The sequence below is a fragment of the Capra hircus genome, chromosome 9 (assembly GCF_001704415.2).
Source record: "Capra hircus breed San Clemente chromosome 9, ASM170441v1, whole genome shotgun sequence".
Taxonomy (NCBI): Eukaryota; Metazoa; Chordata; class Mammalia; order Artiodactyla; family Bovidae; genus Capra; species Capra hircus.
The window spans coordinates 63,691,746-63,711,639 of NC_030816.1; the positions used below are offsets into that span (position 1 = coordinate 63,691,746).

At 40.0% G+C, this 19,894-nt stretch overlaps 1 protein-coding gene across 1 annotated transcript in view; it reads left to right on the forward strand.

The window, feature by feature from the left end:
* The window catches only part of ECT2L (epithelial cell transforming 2 like), a 65,909-nt gene continuing 46,639 nt past the window's right edge, over positions 625-19,894 (forward strand). The window contains exons 1-2 of the mRNA XM_018053272.1: positions 625-779; positions 1,906-2,018. Of these exons, the coding sequence (XP_017908761.1) occupies positions 678-779; positions 1,906-2,018 (215 nt within the window). The 5' untranslated portion in view covers positions 625-677. The remainder of the gene's footprint in view (positions 780-1,905; positions 2,019-19,894) is intronic.

Below are 19,894 nucleotides of genomic sequence, written 5' to 3' on the forward strand. Positions count from 1 at the left end.
ACTTTCAGCCTCTAGAACTGTGAGAAAATAAACTTCTGTTGTTCATGCCTCATCCCCACCCCAATCTGTGGTATTTTGTAATGGCAGATCTAGTACCTTAAAAATACTATACCCCACTAGATTGTGTGTGGATTTCTGACCTGCAGGAACTTTGAGATAATAATAACAGTTGTTTTGAGCTGTTAAATTTTAGGATAATTTTCTATGCAGCAATAGATCATTAATATATTAATCTATTTTTTTCTCTCCTTATCCTCTGACTTATGCCTTCAAAAGATGGATAGGGGTAGGGGGCTGGTGGGGTGCATCTCTTTGAGCCTTTCAGATTGCAGGGAAAAAAGAAGTTAGTATTCATGGCTAGTAAAGAACCATTCTAATTTTTGAGTTAGTTTCCCAGCAAAGTAAAAAACAACTCTGGTTTGGATTCATATTTCAGTGCAAGAGGTTGAGGAGAGAATAATTTCAATGATTTAGAGTTCATGAACTCCCTGTGCATATCTGTATGGACATATATATATAGTCCTAATTATATTTATATAAACAAATACATATAGGTGAATTGCTATGATTCTATTATTCCTATGAGGACAGCATTGATATACTGGATCTAGGTGATCTTAAGCATTTATTGAAATCAATGTACATTTTCTAGGACTGGACAAAAATAATTTGCTGAGATGTCAGCTGGGAATTCTCCCAGGGAAAGCCTGGAAATGGAGAGCTTCCACACAAGATTCAGTGCCTGGACACCTTTCAGCAACAAGTCATTAAATCGACAGGTAAGTCACATATTCTAGAATAAGATAAGATTAAATTCTAGGGTGACGTTTACTGTGATATATTAGGTCTCCTGTTACCATATTTAAAATAAATGCTTGTAAGAACTTAGTTTTTGTGTCACTTTAAACAGAAATGAACATATATTTGTCTTTCCCCAAAATAATCTCTCTTCAGCCCAGTTCACAACTCCAGTTTTATGGAAGGCACAAGACCTGCCCCCACTTTTGTCCTGTTTACACCTCAGGAAACAAAATAGAAACCTCCAGGACACACCCTGATTGCTGTAAGGGTGGTGTTTTGGTATGGAGAGCATTAGTGTGTGTGTTTCTTTAATTTTCTCTTCCCTCTTGTGTCTACTGCACAGTTCCCTGGGGCCTGAGGATTCCCCCTCTGAAAGGTAATTTGAGAGGTAATCAGTGAATGGCCCAGGCAGCTTTGCCAGACCTCCATGGAGAAGGCTGCCTGGGTACTCAGAGCTCAAGCGTGGCCCAGGCTCCTTCACATAGGAAAGAGACCAGATGGGCTGGGACCAAAACCTGACTAGTAATAAAAGCAATGAGTTTATATTTGTCATCTAAGCCAACCTGGACTGAGGTCCTGGTTTAGGGGCACACTGGTCCTGGTGTATGTCTTTTGTGGAGACACTCCTAACAAAGGCTATTTATTCAGTAATATTTACTAACTTTCATTTTGGTGGGTGTAATAAAAATGGAGGACTCTGGCTTGGTAAAATCACACCTACTCCACATGGCCCTGTTTTCGCAATTAAGCAAGTAGCTGATATGTATTTTCAAGATGAAATGTCTGGGATCTGTTTCTCCGGACCACACTAGCTTAGGTAGAAACAAGAGTGAGGATTCATTACTTCCTTGCGCCCTCCTTGGGTGCCTCTGTAATTACGTCCCCACCAGCCTTTCCCACCTGCCTACCCAGCAAGCCTGGGCTTGCCTGCATCCCTGGATAAAAAGCAGTTTAAGCTGAAGGGAAAGACCCTTACTACAGTGTGAAAGTGCTTTATGAACTGTAACGTGCAAAGCAAATATTAGCTGTGAGGTTGTTAGGTTGCTTATGTCTTGCTTAGCAACTTAGAATATGTTGAAATGTCATTTCTCTCCCAACTTGTAGCTCTTTCAGGAAAGAGTTGCTCTTATAAGTCACTGGTTTGATCTCTGGACTAACAAGCAACGTCAAGAATTCTTATTCACGATTTTTTTACGATGCACTAAATCACAACTAAGGTAAATGTAGCCTAGTGCTGTAATTATCTTAAAGAAAATAAAATATTTTACAATGATCATATAACCTTAAAGCATTTCTCTTTTCCCTAGAGAAAAACAACACAATTGATATTTCAAGGTTTGTAAACAATCTTTTCTAGTGCTGCTTCCTCTTTGAGGATGAAATGGAGCCTTAGGGAACTTGAACACCTTCATACCATAGTGGGATATTTGGTTTTTGCAAAAAAAACTTTTGCAAAAAGTTATAAATAGCTTCAGCCAGTGAATCTGTAATAATCTCTTAGTATATTAAGTTCTCCTTGAAACTATCAGATAAGGTATTTCAAGTAGGTGCTCCAAAATATTTGTTACATGAGTAGATGGATCTAAAAAATATCTGAGAAGTGACAATGGCAGCCACATTTAGAAATATAGCAGGACTTGTACAGCAGTGATTACTGATTACCCATAAGTCTTGGTTTTTAATTGTTTCCCTTACATCCTATTATATCTGTAATTTATTTTAAAATACTCCAGCATGGCTGGTGTGACATGTGAAAGTGTTCACTGCAATTACACCCAGGGGCAGCTAGTGTTCTAATCAAGAGTTAGTACTCTTGGGTTGGTTAGCTAGCCACTGTATTGAAAAGGTTAAAATGTCTTAGTTATTACCAGATATATTGCTAAGTAGCATACCAAATATCAGACATTAGTTTTTCTCAGAGCAACTCATGGCATAGCTTGCCGGATAAATGCTAGAAATGGCCTGTCTTTGGTGAAATTAAAGGTATTCAGATATGTGGACTGGCCAAGATATTCTAGAGCGCCCTCTTGCATACCTGGACCTGGTTGAAGAATCCAGCCAGGCTGGTAGGTGCTTATAAGGATGGATTCATCCTCCAAAATATGGCCTTGTCTGCCTGCGGAATCTCTGAAAGCCTTAGGGCAACAAGGGTAGTGATAGAATCCTGTTTCTGGAACACTGTTATTTCTCAGTTGAGTGAACCCTTCACCCAAGGGTCAGAGAGCTGGGATTTCATCAAGCCCACAGAGGCGGCTACATGAATTGGTGAGGTTGGGAGGACAGGCCAACCTTTGGAATTCTTAGGTAGTTACCAAAAAGTACCTAAGAGTTGTGCAAGACCAAGCTGGCTAATTTTAGTTTATAGCATCTGTGTCTCATTCTTTCTAACCCTTCTGCCTGCCCCATTTCTTTCAATAAACCATTTCTTCTCTTCTGCCTATGAACTCACCTTCTCTGCTGTCAGCTTTCTGTGCATCCGTGGGCCCATAATGGATTATCCCTGAAAGAGTCACTGGAGGGAGACAGCCATCTTCTCCCATTAACCGACTGTGTTGAAAGAGGCTGCAAAGACAGGTCATGATAAAGAGGCTCTTCAGTCAATGCTTAAAAACCAGGGGGAAGGGACATTCTTATGGTAGTCATTGGCTAGGTTTCCTTTGGCTCCAGCTTTGCAGCTTTCAAGATAAGAAAATAATAGACCAAACCCTTATATCCGTAATTGCTTTGTGAGCCATCGTGTTCTAGCCTCATGCATCACAAAGTGAGCAATTTTAGTCGTAACCACTGGAGGTCATTAGTGATCTTGTAGTATATTTTGAGGCTCATTAACATTAGGCCTGACATTTTTTCACTGGAAACTTCATCCATTGTCTGGTACCTGAATTATTCTTTCTCTAGGACAGGGATATAGAACTAACTGGTTCACTGAAATTTCTCTGCTTTGTTGGACAGCAGTTTCTGCAGAGCTGTGTGTATTTCATAGTCCCGTGAAGCTGTTATTACATGTTCTGGGCTAGTGACTTCAGGGGAAGTTGTATATCAATTTCTAGTCTCTGAGTTTGGCATCCTGAAACCAGAATCTTTAATTTGCAGTGGTGTTTTTTGTTGGTGAGCATCAGTCATTTCATTCCCCACAGTCTGGATGAAGTCTCTCTTACACTACTTCCTCCCATCTTTTTTGGTCTGTCATTTCTTCTCTCTTACAGACAGCTGCAGATAGATACCATGTGCGGATGGTCAATCTAATTTGAGCTATGCTTGATTTTAAGTAAATCTAAAAGCCCAACTCATTTTCATTTTCAGCCTAAAGTTAATGCAATAAATTTTAAAGCATCATTATTGAAATGTAATCCACATACATAAAACTCATCCATTAGAAGGACACAATTCAGTGGATTTCATACATTCCCCGAGTTGGGCAACCATCAGCACAATCTAAGTTTAGAACATATCCATCAACCACAAAAGAAACCCCCTTTCTATTAGGAATCACTCTCCATTCTAACCCCCCTCCAATTTCAGCCAATTCCAGTTCCTCCAATTCTATGTGCAAACACTAATTTATTTTCTTTCTCTATAAATTTGCCTTTTTCATATGAATGGATTCATACAAATGTGGCCTTTTATGACTGCCTACTTTCATAAACTATAATGTTCTCAAGGTTTACGTATTTTATAGCATTTATCAGTACTTTCATTTTTATCATGAAATAATACTCCATAATATGGATATGCCATATTTTATTTATTCACCAGTTGATGGAATTTGGGTTGTTTCCACATTTTGACTATTGTAAACAATGCTGCTGTAAATATCACTTTATAAGTTCTTCTCTATGGATGCTTATTTCTTTTAGGTGTGTAGCTAGAAATGGAATTGCTGAGTCAAATGGTAATACTAAAATCAACTTTTAACTATTGTTTCTTCTGAATTTTGTTTACTCCTCTAGTCCCTATTCCCCCATAATTATGAATAAGCTTGTGACTAAATGAGATAATTTAGCGTTATTTGAATGCCTGAACACTTTGTATGTAAGCTCAGTTATTTTTGTGTAATACTTTGTTTTCAAGACGGAGAAGCCAAAGTTTGAGATGCTTTGTTTCATAATTTCTGAATAACTTTGTTTTAATTCAGGCAGTTATAAAACTTAAATAGGCTATTGCAATATTGGCCAGAAATATGTTGTCACAGTTTTTATTAAAAGTTTATTCTTAATCTCTATGAGATATATTCACAAATCTAATATTTTTCTGTCCTAAATAAATATTCCATGTTGTTAAGAGTTTAGAATTTTTCTTATAATATTTAAGACATTTTTCAAAGGTTCACCTTCTTAAACCTTCCCTCTGTCACATTTTCCCTCTCATCTCAACTTAAATGTCACCTCTGCTGGGAAGAGATGTCCTCTTTGTGCTCAACTTTCACCCCCATGATCTTTAGAAATCTCTATCATGGCACTTCCCCAACTTCCCATACATTATGCTCGTCTGGCCACATGTCTGATGATTTCCAGTGGTGTTGTCCCCCTGCCTCTTGCCTAGGCTGACCTTTCCTGTGACTCCTTGAAGGAAACTTGGCTGTTTGTGTCTGTCATGCTTGGAGAAACTTATGAGACATTTGAATTGGTCTCCCAGTCACACTGGTGGAACCGGTTTCAAATTGCTTCTGTTCAGCCAAAGGTGATACCTCCTACAAAGACCTTTCATTCTGGGGTTGGAGCTGTTCAAGCTTGTAGCTTTTCCTGGTGGGTGGGGCAATATTTGTGATTCACGTAACTGCATTCCCAAGACTTGAGAGTCACTTGGACAGCAAGGAGATCAAGCCAGTCAATCCTAAAGGAAATTAACCCTGAATATTCATTGGAAGGACTGATGCTGAAGCTGAAGCTCCAGTACTTTGGCCATCTGATGTGAAGAGTTGACTCACTGGAAAAGACCCTGTTACTGGGAAAGATTGAGGACAAGAGGGGAAGGGGGCGACAGAAGATGAGATAGTTGGATGGTATTACCAACTCAATGGATGAGTTTGAGCAAATTCCAGGAGATAGTGAAGGACAGGGAAGCCTGGTGTGCTGCAGTTCATGGGGTCAGAGAGTCAGACATGACTTAGCTACTGAACAACAACATTCCCAAGACATGGATGGAGTGTGTGTGTGTGTGTGTGTGTGTGTGTGTGTGTGTGTATGTAAGGAGAGGGAAATCACAACCAAATAAAGATTAGCTTTTGTCACTCATCTCGATCAGAGTCACCTGGAAATGGGGTTGGAGGGCAGAAAAATGTACCAACCCATGTATTGTTAAGAGGGAACATCCCCTCTTACTCTCATCTCAGTACACACACCCACCCCCCTCCCAAGGCGTTCCTTGGAGGACTCAGTTGAGGATGTTTGTTTTAGTTGTAATCTCTGAGGAAATCTAGTGCATAAACTTTTTCAGAGACAAGATACTTCTAGATTATCCTTAAATATAGAACAGCTATATCATGCTGAATTACTGCCGTCCATTTGAAAGGAGTATATTTCTGTGTGGAGGTGGTAGAGAGGAGTGGGGAGTATTCAGAGATACATTGTTTTCTAAATATCCAAGACAGGTCTGGAAATGTGGGTCATCCTGCTTCTTCCCTCTCATCAGCCTCATATTCTGGATATACTGGGTTGGCCAAAAAGTTTGTTTGGGGTTATTTCTACCCTTTCACATAGATCAAATGGTTATGGACAACCACAGGAAATATCAGTATTTGTTTTGGAGGTGGCTTTTAGGGGTGGATGAAACAAAGAAAGAAAATCCTGAACTTTAAAAGGAAAGAAGAATATGAACTATACAGTCCATATTCTCCAAGCCAGAATACTGGAGTGGGTAGCTGTTCCCTTCTCCAGGGGATCTTCCCAACCCAGGAACCAAACCCAGGTCTCCCACATTGCAGGCAGATTCTTTACCAGCTGAGCCACCAGGGAAGCCCAAGAATACTAGAGTAAGTAGCCTATCCCTTCTCCAGGGAATCTTCCCAACCCAGGAATCGAACTAGGGTCTCCTGCATTGCAGGTGAATTTTTTTTTACCAGCTGAGCTACCAGGGAATCCCTCAAGAAAGAAAATCCTGAGGTTTAAAAAGAAAGGAGAAACCTAAACCCAAAGCTTTTTTACCGGGTAGAGGTGGGACAGAGTAAGAGTGTGTGGTAGGAAAGTCACTGGCTTGCATTAGGCAAAGCCTCTGCACTTGAAGTCCTTACTTCCTGTTTCTCCTTTTGTAATGTTTCACTTCTCTTTACAGCGTGTAGCTCCACCTGCCATTCTTTATACACAGTAGTACTTGCTTGTTTATTTACTGTCTGCCTATTCCATTAGAAGGTAACTCGATGAGTACAGGGACTTACTCTGGTATCTCTTTCCATCCCTAGTACTTAAAACACCAGGTTCATAGTAGCCACTCAACAAATACTTGTTTGAATGAATGGAGATGTGTTAGACACTCCTATTACAATGATAATAAAAAGATAATCAGGAAAAAAACCTTTCCTTTGGTAATTCTTTAGGAGGAAGGACTTTTTTTCAAGATATTACAAGTTCTAGAATACAGGATATTATTAATACTTTGCTTCATTGAAGACTTTTCATTTTTAATCAATTCAAGACTTCTATAAAGTGATTCCAGAAGGAATTATGCATAGTAATAATACCTAAGGGTATTATATATTGCTGGAGAAGGGTATGGCAACCCATTTCGGTGTTCTTACCTGGAGAATTCCATGGACAGAGAAGCCTGGCTGGCTACAGTCCATGGGATCACACACAGTCCGACATGACTGAGTGAGTAACACACATTACATACTGCACACCTCCACGGGGTGCTGTTTCACTCTGTCATCTGTGTGAATGACACCTGCTAAACTTGTTTATTGTACAGCTTCCCAGATGTAGCAGCCCTGATAATACTCCACTCATTTATAAAGTACATGATATTAGCTTCCATATCTACCAGGTATCATTTACCCTCTGCATAGGAAGAGTCAAATCCACAGATAATTTACTGGAAAATGGAGACAAGGTTTTAGGAGAATATTTGTCTCTATCCTGTATTTAAGAATCTCTTTAAGAAATTTTCAGGAGGGTTGTGGCAGAGTCAGAGTAGAAGTGGGGCTCCCTGGCGGCTCAGTGGTAAAGCAGAGTCAGAGTAGAAGCGGGGCTCCCTGGCGGCTCAGTGGTAAAGCAGAGTCAGAGTAGAAGCGGGGCTCCCTGGCGGCTCAGTGGTAAAGAATGTCTGCCAGTGCAGGAGACATGGGTCCAACTCGAAGAGGGTCCCACACGTGGCGGAGCAGCTAATCCCATACGCCACAACTATCAATCCTGTGCTCTAGAGCGTGGGAGCTGCAACTACTGAGCTCACGTGCAGCAACTACTGAAGCCCACAGAACGCGCGAGAGCATTTTCTCGCTCCACAGCAAGAGAAGCCACTGAAATGAGAAGCCCAAGCATTGCAACTAGAGTAGGCCCCACTTGCAACAACTAGAGAAAAACCCACATAGCAACAAAGATTCAGCACAGCTAAAAATAAATAAAATTTTTGAAAGAGTAGAAGTGGCTGCCTATAAGACTTAAATGGCTAAAAATCTTAGAAGCAGAAGGAGGATGCTCTTATTACTTACATAATAAATGTTCAGTGAACACCTGTAATCTTTCGTCCTGCCTTCTCTGTGTATTATTTTGATGTCATGGTCAGAAGGCTTTCAAGTGCAAATAAGAGAAATGGAATTCAAACAAGACTAAGAAGAAAAGGAAATTTAATGACCTAAGATTTGTCAAGTTATAGGCTGTGCTAGATCCTAAGATTCAAGCAGTGTTACCATGGCTCTTTCTCTCTCCCTTCTCCCAGCTCTGTTCCCTCGTGTGCTGCATAAAACTATAAAGATAAGCACAAGACCTTTATGAAGGAAATTAAAAATCTGTATTAAAGAACAGTAGGAAAAAACCTGGGTAAATAGATAGATATGATATATTTAAAGATACCAGTTTTCTCCACATAAATCTTTCTATTCAAGTCAATCTCAGTACAAACCCCCAAAGAACATTTTCTTATGAACTTTGAGAAACTAATTCTAAAGCTAATCTGGAAAACAGAATGGACTATTACAGCAATGAAGAATTTAAGGATAAAGAAAAAAAATTAGTGAGTTGCACTGCCAGATATTAAAACTACTTTTATCCATTTATGAAATATCTCCATGTAATAACTCAAGTATAAATGGAAAAAGGACCGAGATAAGTGCTCTGAAGGGGAGGAAAAAAACAGGCAGCTATAAAGATTGGGTAGATAAGGCACTTGGGCAGCTGGATGGAGATCCTTCCTCTTCTTGCATCAATTCCTATTTAAAGGGCTAGAAACTGTCCATCACACACCCTCCCACCCACACTGTTCCCCACTTCCTCTTCATCTTCCTACAAAGCCCTTCCCCCTCCTAGTTATCCTGTGCTTCAGGGGTGGTGGGTCTCACCGACACCCAAAGAGTAAGCCACAGTTGGGCAGAATCATGGCCATTCCCTCCTCCTTGAGGTGTCTGGTTTAGGAAAGGGCATGTAGATCTTGGTTCTGCCAAAGGAAACACAAGAGAGTGGCTACTAGAGTTTCCGGGAGAATTTTCTTCACTCTCAAAGGGACCTAAAAAGGAACTTGAGGAAAGGACATGCTTTCATCTGCCCTATAGCCTGTGGTCTCTGTTGTGCGGAAATCTCTGCTCACAGTAGTCAGTTATTTGGGAACAACTTGAGAACAAGCTGGAGGAACACAGCAAACTACTAAACAGGCAAAGTGAAAATACAGAAAATCTTGACCCTTGACTATTTTGAGTTCTTGAATTCACCAACTCTGGAGCTGCCCTGATTTTCCTTCTTTAAGAAAAGAGAAAGGAAGATAAACAGGTTTTAAGGTGGTCCATAATAGTCCATTTATCTACTTGTCACTGTCTTGTCATATCAACTTTCCAGGATCTAACAAAGAACCAGATAGATTTAGAAAAACAAAAAGCACCTAGTAGTCAAACTGATGTCCTTTACACAATAGGAGAGAGCCTGTCAGACCTTCCTGTAGAGTTTAAGTATTTAATTCAGGGCTTCAAACAGGATTATACATTCTTCTAAGTACATCATGCATGTATTCAACACTTTGTACCTGATTGGCATCACCATCAATATCTGCTAGACTGCCTCTTCTACCAATAGGAAGTCTAGTTCACCAACAATGAAGAGGGTGACCCCATTAGAGTCACTTGGAATTTGTTAAAAATGAACTGTGAGCCTCGCCCATAGACATTTTGGCTCAACATACCTGGGGTGGGGCTGGGAAGCTGTTTTTACTAAGTTCCCAAGATGATTTGATCTACAGTCAAGTGTATAACACAAGGTCTGGGATCAAACCAGTCAATCCTAAAGGAAATCAGTCCTGAATATTCATTGGAAGGACTGATGCTGAAGCTAAAGCTCCAATACTTCAGTCACCTGATGTGAAGACCCAATTCACTGGAAAAGACCCTGATGCTGGTAAAGATTGAAGGAAGGAGGAGAAGGGGCGACAGGATGAGATGGTTGGATGGCATCATTGACTCGATGGACTGAGTTTGAGGAAGCTCCGGGAGTTGGTGATGGAGAGGGAAGCCTGGCATGCTGTAGTCCATGGGGTCGCAAAGAGTCAGACACTACTGAGCAACTGAACTGAACTGGGTGACCTGAAGGCCCCAAGGCTTCTCCCATCTCTTTATCTATTCCTTCTTGGAGGCAGGGATACAGACCATGAGTGTCCAGTCTTTTCTATTATCAATTAACAAAGCAAAAGTATTTGTTCAGTTTCTGTAGGTTTTTCATCTTTCATATCTGATACTTTTTAGTAGTTTTAGAATATTTCACTGTAAGCAACTTTCAACTTGATACAAATAATAAAAGAAATATTTTACTCTCATGTAATTGAAAAACTCAGATGTAGGTTTGGCTGCAACTGAAGCTTGATCCAGAGGTTCAGTAATAAAACCAATGATGTGTTTTTTCTGCCCCTCTGCTCTACCTCTAATGGTCAGGGCTTCAACTATTATGGTTCCTCAGTTGTGTCCAGAAGAGAAAAATTATTATCTTGGTTTCACTCAGATTGGATTAGTTTGGGCCCATGCCCATTTCTGCCAGTGGCTGTGGCCTTGGGATTGACCCACATGAATTTAATTAGCCTTGACCATGTAATTTTTGGAGTCAGCTTCTGTAGAACCCTATGGGCCACCAAATAGGAATTGAGGTTATTTTATCTAAAGAAGAGGAAATAAATGATAGATGCCAAAAGTGAAGGTGAAGTGAAAGTGTTAGTTGCTCAGTTGTGTCCAACGCTTTGCGAGCCCGTGGACTGTAGCCCCCTAGATTCTTCTGTCCATGGGATTCTCCAGGCAAGAATACTGGAGTGGGTTGCCATTCCCTTCTCCAGGGGTCTTCCCGAACCAGGGATTGAAGCTGGGTCTACTCACATTGCAGGCAGATTCTTTACCATCCAAGTCAGCAGATAAAGTCTATTCATCGAGCATTCAATGTATCTTTACCAAGGGTCTACTGTATAACAAGCATAGTTCTGGGTACATGAGATTCAACACTAGACAGAGTGTAAAAGACTCCTACCCTCTGAAGTGCATATTTTAGACTAAAACTTGTCCTAAAATGGGAAAAGAAGAATGTCCATGAGTCTCACTGGATATTTGATAATACAAAATAGCACCCTTGGAAATATTTGGGAGTATTTTGCATGTCTTAGAGGCTAGAGCACTGTGGTAGACTGGATAAATGTCTCAAAATATGTCCAGGCCCTAATCCCTGAAATCTAGAAATGTTATCTTGAATGGAAAAAGGACTTCACAGATATGATTAAGTATTTATGATGGGGAGACTACCTTGCATTATTAGGGCTCAACATAATCCCAGTGGTCCTTGTAATGGGTTCAAGAGACATCATAATCAGAAGAGACTATCATGTGATGATGGAAGAGATGGAGCGATTTGAATGTCTCATGCTGCTGGCTTTGAAGGTAGAGAAAGGGAATATGAGTCAAGGAAAACAGGAAGCTACTAGAACCTGAAAAAGACAAGGAAACAAATCTCCCCTTAGAGTTTCCAGAAATAAACCAGTCCTGCCAAAACCTTGTCTGTAGCCCAGTGAACCTGATTTCAGACTTGTGATCTCAGAACTCCGAGAGGACACATGTACTGCTTTAAGCCACCAGGTTGGTGGTAGTTTGTTATAATGAAAAGGAAATTAATACAAGCAGTGATTTTGTCTTCCTTGTTTTTCAACTTTTTTTCTCATCCTTAATTCTAATTTAAACATATTTATTTACCCCCTGCTAAGCTACAAACACCATATCATGTGCTGGGGACAGAGCAGCCAACAAGACTGCTGCTATGCCTTTTTAATTTTTTTATGGGGCTTCTAATCCCGTAGAAGAGAAAGACTTTAAATGGTGAATGAGTCAAAAAAAAAAAGGACTAAAAGATTTGAGGGTTAGCTAGAAAAGAAACACAAAAATAGTGCTTAGCTTATACTATAGTGCACATCAAGTGTAAAGGATACAGGTTTTGGCAAAGAATATGAGATGGAATTAAGTATGAGAGGGAATTAAGTAGACAGGGCTCAGTGAGCAAACAGTAGCCTCACAAGGGGAAGTGTTTGAGGAACAGAAACAGTCAGCCTATTGGGAAGGTGAGAGGATTCTGGCAGTACCCCAGATATATCACCCCCCAAAACCACCTTATATAGTCACCTATATGTCACGAAACTAGCTTTTTACAAGCCATGTGATTTTGACCTGCCATTTTGGTTCCAATAAAGTTTCGTGCTCCTGCCTCAGAACCTTATTTTGTTTCATTGGTCACAAGTCATATAATAATAAGAATCACACAAGGAAAGTCATCCTGCACTCACATAGTGATATCAAGTCCAAGTACATGCATTATCCTTTATTTTCCATAACCCTAGGCAGGTTTGGAAATCAATATCAAGGAAATAGCTACAGTTGTGCTAAGTGACAAAGGAAAAGTGACTGGGATCTCACCTAGTACAGGGGCTCAGGGAAGCCTTCCCTGGGGATTTGACACTTCAGCTGGAATCTGAAGGATGTTTAGAGATAGACAAGCCATGACTTGGAGAATGAGTGTTCCATTTGGAGGGACCACTTGTGTGAAAGCCATGGAACTTCTCTATCTATTCAATAGTTCTATAAAATCAGGCCTCTGTAGATGCATTAGAAACTGTAAATAAGCAAAAAGAGGAAAATACCACAATCACCCATAATTGCACCACTTAAATGTGACTTTCTATCTTTTATGCTTTATGTGTCCATTTAACTATTTATGAACTTGCATATAAATTATTTAAAAATCTTGAAAAAATCTTCAGTCAGCCTCCTCATTGCTGTACCCACACCTCAGTTTGCTCTTTTTCCCACTGGAGACCTCAGCACATGGTTCTCCATTTTCTGTCCACCCCAGACCCAGTGGTTATTCTGTGTGACACTCGCCTTCATGTGAAAATCCACCTAGCACAGACCTTACCACCTCATCAAGTGTGTGTGAAGCTGCTAGATAAGACAAGGAGACGCTACCTAAACTACTAGAAGGCAAGGAGCTCTGCCAAGTCCGCTCAGCCCTCTCCAGACCACCTCTCCCACCTGCTCTCTCAGCCGCTTCATTATGATTGTGGCAGCTTCTTTCTACTTCTTATCAGAAATTTTAGAACAGAGAATTAGATTCAAGTTCCATATTACTAAGCCTGGTTATTTTTGCAAAGCACACATTGTGCATTGAACAGCACACTGTGAGGCATTATCATGAATTATTTAAATGAAGCTATCCCTGTCACAGCAAATGAGCAAAGTACATTTTGTTCATTGTCTCCTCACATGTTGTTATTTCTCTTCACAAATTTCTTACTTTGCGACATTAACTAAAATGCAATGAGCCACAGTGTCTACTGCAAACCACCCTATTTCTCTGCTCCTCATGCACTGATTCTTTTTTTAATGTGACTGAAGCATTTTCTTTCCTTCATGCTTAAGATTCATTATACTTGAATGTTTCCTTGTAGCAATGCAGACTAGGAACAAATATAAAACATGTGTAATTAAGGTTTACTTTAAAAACCAACTCAGACTTGATTCTCCTTTGCTTGACTGGGATGGAACAGTAGATGCTAAAGTGGATGGGAACAAAGACTCCGAAGATACTGAGACCTGTCTTTGAAAAGGAGGCTGAAAAGTCTTGTTTTGCACTTATTTTATTGATCTATTTTAGAATTCCAAATGAGAGCAAATTATCGCTCAAGGGCCTGTGGAATGATTGTGAAGCCTACCTCAGACAGTGAGGAGTTCAGGTCATGAATCCACTGGGATTAACTGTCCTTGTTGTTGTCACAAGTCTCATTCAGTTTGAATGTTAATCACTGTCACTACTGAGAAGATCCCTATGAGACCCTTCTGTCTGTGGATACTCTGTGCTGCCAGGAGATGCGGAACTCCATCCGTTGCCCTCCTGCTTACCCTCAATCCCCATCCTTTTCAGACTGCAGGTTCATTTTAAACCACTCTGTTCTATCTCCAGTTATGATAAAGCGGCATGGACAAGGATCAAGAAAAAGCAGTGGCATAAAGTCAGGGGAGTAGAACATACAACAATAATAGGCAATCATTAAACCTTGGAACTGAAGCAAATAGTTGCTTCTTAAAAAACAAAAACAAAACAACTTTTTACATAATTTTTAACTTACAGAGAAAAGGTGCAAAGCTAATGCAAACAGTTTCTTTAAATTTTTTACCTGGATCCCTTAATTGTTAACATTTTACCATTTTTTCTTTATTATTCTGATTATTTGAGAGAGAGTTGTAGACGTAATGCCCCACTAACCTGACAGAGCGTGGTCCACTGGAGAAGGGAATGGCAAGCCACTTCAGTATTCTTGCCTCGAGAACCCCATGAACAGCATGAAAAGGCAAAATGATAGGATACCGAAAGAGGAACTCCCCAGGTCATTAGGTGCCCAATATGCTACTGGAGAGCAGTGGAGAAATAACTCCAGAAAGAATGAAGGGATGGAGCCAAAGCAAAAACAATACCCAGCTGTGGATGTGACTGGTGATAGAAGCAAGATCCGATGCTGTAAAGAGCAATATTGCATAGGAACCTGGAATGTCAGGTCCATGGATCAAGGCAAATTGGAAGTGGTCAAACAAGAGATGGCAAGGGTGAACGTCGACATTCTAGGAATCAGTGAACTAAAATGGACTGGAATGGGTGAATTTAACTCAGATGATCGTTATATCTACTACCATGGGCAGGAATCCCTCAGAAGAAATGGAATAGCCATCATGGTCAACAAAAGAGTCCGAAATGCAATACTTGGATACAATCTCAAAAACAACAGAATGATCTCTGTTCGTCTCCAAGGCAAACCATTCAGTATCACGGTAATCCAAGTCTATGCCCACCAGTAATGCTGAAGAAGCTGAAGTTGAACGGTTTTATGAAGACCTACAAGACCTTTTAGAACTAACACCCAAAAAAGATGTCCTTTTCATTATAGGGGACTGGAATGCAAAAGTAGGAAGTCAAGAAACACCTGGAGTAACAGGCAAATTTGGCCTTGGAATGCAGAATGAAGCAGGGCAAAGACTAATAGAATTTTGCCAAGAAAATGCACTGGTCATAGCAAACACCCTCTTCCAACAACACAAGAGAAGACTCTATACATGGACATCACCAGATGGTCAACACCGAAATCAGATTGATTATATTCTTTGCAGCCAAAGATGGAGAAGCTCTATACAGTCAACAAAAAACAAGACCAGGAGCTGACTGTGGCTCAGATCATGAACTCCTTATTGCCAAATTCAGACTTAAACTGAAGAAAGTAGGGAAAACCGCTAGACCATTCAGGTATGACCTAAATCAAATCCCTTATGATTATACACTGGAAGTGAGAAATAGATTTAAGGGCTTAGATCTGATAGATAGAGTGCCTGATGAACTATGGAATGAGGTTCGTGACATTGTACAGGAGACAGGGATCAAGACCATCCCCATGGAAAAGAAATGTAAAAAAGCAAAATGGCTGTCTGGGGAGGCCATACAAATAGCTGTGAAAAGAAGAGAAGTGAAAAGCAAAGGAGAAAAGGAAAGATATAAGCATCTGAATGCAAAGTTCCAAAGAATAGCAAGAAGAGATAAGAAAGCCTTCTTCAGCGATCAATGCAAAGAAATAGAGGAAAACAACAGAATGGGAAAGACTAGAGATCTCTTCAAGAAAATTAGAGATACCAAGGGAACATTTCATGCAAAGATGGGCTCGCTAAAGGACAGAAATGGTCTGGACCTAACAGAAGCAGAAGATATTAAGAAGAGGTGGCAAGAATACACGGAAGACCTGTACAAAAAAGATCTTCACGACCCAGATAATCATGATGATGTGCTCACTAATCTAGAGCCAGACATCTTGGAAAGTGAAGTCAAGTGGGCCTTAGAGAGCATCAATATGAACAAAGCTAGCGGAGGTGATGGAGTTCCAGTTGAGCTACTTCAAATCCTGAAAGATGATGCTGTGAAAATGCTGCACTCAATATGCCAGTAAATCTGGAAAACTCAGCAGTGGCCACAGGACTGGAAAAGGTCAGTTTTCATTCCAATCCCAAAGAAAGGCAATGCCAAAAAATGCTCAACCTACTGCACAATTGCACTCATCTCACATGCTAGTAAAGTGATGCTTAAAATTCTCCAAGCCAGGCTTCAGCAATACATGAACCATGAACTTCCCGATGTTCAAGCTGGTTTTAGAAAAGGCAGAGGAACCAGAGATCAAATTGCCAATATCTGCTGGATCATCAAAAAAGCGAGAGAGTTCCAGTAAAACATCTACTTCTGCTTTATTGACTATGCCAAAGCCTTTGTGTGGATCACAATAAACTGTGGAAAATTCTGAAAGAGATGGGAATACCAGACCACCTAACCTGCCTCTTGAGAAATCTGTATGCAGGTCAGGAAGCAACAGTTAGAACTGGACATGGAACAACAGACTGGTTCCAAATAGGAAAAGGAGTACGTCAAGGCTGTATATTGTCACCCTGCTTATTTAACTTATATGCAGAGTACATCATGAGAAACACTGGACTGGAAGAAACACAAGCTGGAATCAAGATTGCCAGGAGAAATATCAGTAACCTCAGATATGCAGATGACACCACCCTTATGGCAGAAAGCGAACAGGAACTAAAAAGCCTCTTGATGAAAGTGAAAGAAGAGAGCGAAAAAGTTGGCTTAAAGCTCAACATTCAGAAAATGAAGATCATGGCATCCGGTCCCATCACTTCATGGCAAATAGATGGGGAAACAGTGGAAACAGTGTCAGACTTTATTTTTGGGGGCTCCAAAATCACTGCAGATGGTGATTGCAGCCATGAAATTAAAAGACGCTTACCCCTTGGAAGAAAAGTTATGACCAACCTAGATAGTATGTTCAAAAGCAGAGACATTACTTTGCCGACTAAGGTCCATCTAGTCAAGGCTATGGTTTTTCCTGTGGTCATGTATGGATGTGAGAGTTGGACTGTGAAGAAGGCTGAACGCCGAAGAATTGATGCTTTTGAGCTGTGGTGTTGTAGAAGACTCTTGAGGGTCCCTTGGACTGCAAGGAGATCCAACCAGTCCATTCTGAAGGAGATCAACCCTGGGATTTCTTTGGAGGGAATTATGCTAAAGCTGAAACTCCAGTACTTTGGCCACCTCATGCGAAGAGTTAACTCATTGGAAAAGACTTTGATGCTGGGAGGGATTGGGGGCAGGAGGAGAAGGGAATGACCAAGGATGAGATGGCTGGATGGCATCACGGACTCAATGGACGTGAGTCTGAGTGAACTCCGGGAGATGGTGATCAACAGGGAGGCCTGGCGTGCTGCGATTCATGCGGTCGCAAAGAGTCGGACACGACTGAGCGACTGAACTGAACTGAACTGAACTGAACTCTAAGCATTTCAGTATGTTTCCTAAAAATCAAGTGTGCTCTGCTGAAAAATCTCAGTACATCCTCCAATGTCAGGAAATTATCATCAATTCAACAGTAATGTCCAATGCATAGACACCATTCAATATTCCTGATTGTTCCAAAAATGTCTTTTACAATCATTCTTTCCTTCTCAGTCCAAATCCAACCAAGGTTATTTGTTGTATTTAGTTTTCAGGTCTCTACATCCACCTTCAATGTGGCAAAATTCCTCAGTTTTTCCTTGTCTTTTCTTACTTGACACTTGAAAAGGGTAGAGCTGCTACTTTGTTGAATGACCTTCAGTTTGTGGTTGACTGATATTTCCTCAAGATTACTTTGAGGTCATACATTCTTGGCAGGAATAACACAGACTTGATGCTGTGTTCTTCTCAGTGGATCATACTGGGGGTATAGTATATCAGGTTGTCCCACTGTTAATGATCGTGACAAAAGTATTTGAGTGATTAGTTTTAAATTAACTAGTAAGTATTTATGCAAGTATTTTTTTTCTCGTCTAACTTTTACCCACTAGTCTTTAGCATATGTTGTTGATTCTAATCTGAAGTACTCTTTACTGTGATAGCTGATTTCCTCATTACTTAATTTCTTCTATATGTATGAAATGGTGTTCTATTGCAAGGTAGAACATTTCTTTCTCCCAGGACTTGAAATGAGGCCCCAGTTAAGCCAAAAGTTTGTTATTTCATGGTCAAAACTGCCTCTGGGCCTAATGGATATTCAACAATCTGTTCGTAAGGGTAACTAAGGTCTTTTTTTGGTCCCTCACTGGAGGTGCCATTTTCATTTTGCATTGAAACTTTCTGAGGCTTGGCCCACTCTATGGAAATTTAGGTTAGAGAAGACCCACTGAAGGATGAAATCTGCTCAGAGTCATCACTGTTCTTTCAGTGAGTTAATCTGTGTCCACTGGGACTCACTAATAGGGCAGAAGCAGCCACTTAGTGAGAAAAAGTCTTGAAGTCCCAGTGGTGTTAGGTAAATGAGTTCTGGTAGGTTCTTATACCAAAGTTTTCAGTTAGCTGTAAGATTAGCCAGAAAATGTCACTGATTCTGCAGAGTTTAGAGGAAATCAGGGAGTCTCAGGGAAAAGCTTAATTTACTGATACCTGGATTGCTATCTGGAGGCTTAGAACTGTAGCAGATGTTTATTGCTAATATATAAAGAGAACAATCATGTATTAAGTATCTTTTTTGTGTGTGTAATTGTTAGCTGCAGGGTCAGCAGTACATCCTTCATAGACCATGAAATGTTTTTTGGCCTAAGAGGGCCTCTAAGATGATCACTTTAGTAGGGCCTTGGACTTTGTATTCCTTCAAGATCTATCTCTGCTTAGGTGGCATGCTTGTAAGTTTTCTTGAAGGGTATTGTATTTTAGAAGTTTTCTTTGTGGATGTCCTATTAAGAAGTTTTTGTTGAATCTATTAACATATGATATAGTTTATGCTTAATTTTTCTTTTTTAGTGATAAACACTGAAATATTTATGGATGAAATTATATAATGTCTTAGATTTGCTTTAAAATAATATGGGAATGATTGAGGAAGATGAAGAACAGGATATGGCAGAAACCAGGTTGGGTATAGGATGACAATTATTTAAATTAATTACTAGAGTCATAATAGTATTACAAATGTTAATGTAAGATAAAGACATTTTCAAAGAAAAGGAAACTGACAAATTTTGTTGTCAGAAGACCTGCAATAAAGAAATGCTAAAGGAAGTTCTTCAGGCTAAGGAAATTGATACCAGATGGAAACTTGGATTTAAGAGCAGGAATGAAGAGCACAGGAAGTAATAAATGTGGGAGAAAATATAAAATTTTAAAGTTATTTTAAAGATATATGACTAAAGCAAAACAATGTATTGTGGGGTTTATAACATGAGTAGGTGCAGTAGAGATGACAGCAAATGCACAAAGGATAGTGAGAATTACATCGTTGCACTGGTCTTTAATTTTACATAAATATTAGCTCTATGTAGACTATGAAAAGTTAAAGATGCATATCATGCTTCTTGGAAACAACTTTAAAA